The 2,532-nt window shown below is 38.8% G+C and overlaps 1 protein-coding gene across 1 annotated transcript in view; it reads left to right on the top strand.

Annotated features, from left to right (window-relative positions):
- Positions 1-2,532, top strand: part of LOC109963871 (zinc finger protein 706) — a 4,356-nt gene continuing 1,824 nt past the window's right edge. The window contains exons 1-2 of the mRNA XM_020606774.1: positions 1-151; positions 1,056-1,204. Of these exons, the coding sequence (XP_020462430.1) occupies positions 1,070-1,204 (135 nt within the window). The 5' untranslated portion in view covers positions 1-151; positions 1,056-1,069. The remainder of the gene's footprint in view (positions 152-1,055; positions 1,205-2,532) is intronic.

Below are 2,532 nucleotides of genomic sequence, written 5' to 3'. Positions count from 1 at the left end.
AAGAAGAAGCCAAAGAATCGCCGCGGCTTTGGCTTGCGCATTAGCACATTGAAGATAAACCACACTGGAAGTGGCGGAAGCTCCAGAGGGTTTAACGTAGTGTTTTTTGTGTTTTATTTTGGCGTTTATCTTCAGTTATACATCTATACTGGTAAGTCACTTATATGTTGTTTATTATTATTTATAATACCCCAAATTAAATGTCCTATTTTCTGTAGGTGTCCCTTCATATTTTTCTACAAAGCTAACCTAGTAGTAGTCATAGCTAGCGGTTAACAGAAGGAATAGCTAGCAGAAGATGAACTGCATGTCACATTTGTGCTATAAAGTTACCACAAAACCGTTAATTTTGTGTAATTAAGACGACTATATTTTTCACGGTAGCCCATTTCAGTAGTCGCTCTTAACACGAACGCTCGGTGGCTAACAACATTGGCTAATCATAAAGCTCAACAAGAATTCCCAGATGTTACATAATGCTAATTGCAGGAGGGCAATGCACGGAGACTGACCTCACGTCACCCACACAATGCTCAAGGGCGGATAACGTTTTCAGTGTAAAAGATTAGCTGGTGAATTAGCGCAGTTACAATAACGTTTTCAGTGTAAAAGATTAGCTAGTGAATTAGCGAAGAGTAGTGGTTATTCCACACTGTTATGATCCTTTTGGGATTGGTGATTGACCCCAGTGTATTAATGAACATCTGGTCCCTCATGACAGTCGGTCCAAAATAAAGTTTACATAACTTTAGCACTAATCTAGTTCAAGTACTTTGTCTATAATAACCTTGAATTTTTACAGTCTAATTTTCTTTGGGGAAATTTTCAGCTTGTCTTATCCCTGTGACCCAAAAAAGCAGCCATTAACCATATCTAGAAGATGGTTCACAGCCACTGTCTTGCACATTTTGAAGATCATTGTATTAAATTGTAACTCATCACAGTTGTTTGATCGGACGCTGGTCTAACTGCCTATTTCCTTAGGTTTTAAAGTCTTCTTATCTGTTTCATGACACTCATGGCGTTGTGCTCATCAAACCTCTGTATAATTTTAGGTCTAGAATCTGATATGGCCCGTGGGCACCAGAAGTTCCAGTCCCAGCAGAAGAATGCCAAAAAACAGGCAGAGATCAAGAAGAGCAAAGGCCACGATCAGAAGGCAGCAGCTAAGGCTGCTTTAGTATACACATGTACTGTGTGTCGGGTATGTGCTTAGATGTAAAACGGAACATGTTCTTTCATGAGCTTGATAACAATTAACCTTAATCTTAGGATGGTACTCAGTAGATGGGTGTCATTCAAAGTAGCCACGTGTTCCTTTATTGAGAATACTAGTAAACTGTTCTCAAAAATTACTTTTTTTTTCTTTTTTAAAATAAATGTGTCAAAGAGAGTTTACTTTAAAAAATGTGAATACGATTCAGGTGATGCCTGTACCAGATCATCTCACTTCACATGTTGCTCAGTACGCTACGCTGCCCAAACCAACTACCTTCAAAAGCACCACTGAGCTATGAGTTTACTAGATATTTTTCATTTCAATATAAATCTGTCATTGTGCTGTATTTAGTGGTGTTGTTGTTTTAAACTACATCGTAATTGCTAGGTTTTTCTCATATTTTGGTAGTTGTGCAGTTTTCCCTAATAAGTGGGCACTGTCAACATATCCTTACCAAGCTAACAAAACAGAGTGCTCTTGCAGCTCCTCCGTTTTCATCGTGTTATGACAGAGCTTTTAAGATTCATCAGCATTTCAAATATGTTGTGTGTGATGGATGATGAACTAAAGATGACCCAGAGTTTCTGCATGTGTCAACTTTGGGGAAGTTTAACCAAGTCTTCTAGCCTGTACATTCTCTTTTAGACACACAGGGCCATTCAGAAAGTTGATTGGAGAAACTCTTACCACATGTTATCTCTCCAAATCTTTCCAAGACTGTCTGATGCACATTGCAGGTATGAAAGTGTGCTTCATAAGTGCCTCATAAATTGTGCTGGGCAGTAACACATTACTTAGTACCATGTTACAATAATATTATTACTCTCTTTAGTATGGGGTGGTGTAAAGGATTGCAAAGCACTAACAGTAGTTACTAAGCCAGAGAAAACCATGTTGCCTGAATGCAAATCGACTTTTGTCCTTAATACATGTGCCCACAGGCCAGTTCAGAGCGGCTTCCTACCAAAAAGCTGAGAACTCTAATCAGGGCTCGCAAAATTTCAAAATCCCTGGTAGCCCTTCGGGCAGGTACTCTTTGGTTTTTACTAGCCCAAAATGAATTTAAGTAGCCCGAATAAAATAAGAAAAATATTTTTAATGTAGAATATCAATAATCAGCAACTGTGTCATATTGAATCTGACATATCAACTGAAGTCACAAATGGCACTCGACATTGAGGGCACAGCATCTTCTTCATCATCCTTCACCTGTGCATCAGTCTCCACTTCTCTGCTCTTTGTTCTTGTCTGGGTTTTATGTTCCATGTGTCTTGAACCTTTTCCAGAAAACATCCAGAAACTAACTGCCTTGT

The sequence above is a fragment of the Monopterus albus genome, unplaced genomic scaffold (genome assembly GCF_001952655.1).
Source record: "Monopterus albus unplaced genomic scaffold, M_albus_1.0 scaffold81.1, whole genome shotgun sequence".
Lineage (NCBI taxonomy): Eukaryota > Metazoa > Chordata > Actinopteri > Synbranchiformes > Synbranchidae > Monopterus > Monopterus albus.
Note: the sequence above shows the minus strand (reverse complement) of the source record. Positions and strands in the feature narration are given on the sequence as shown.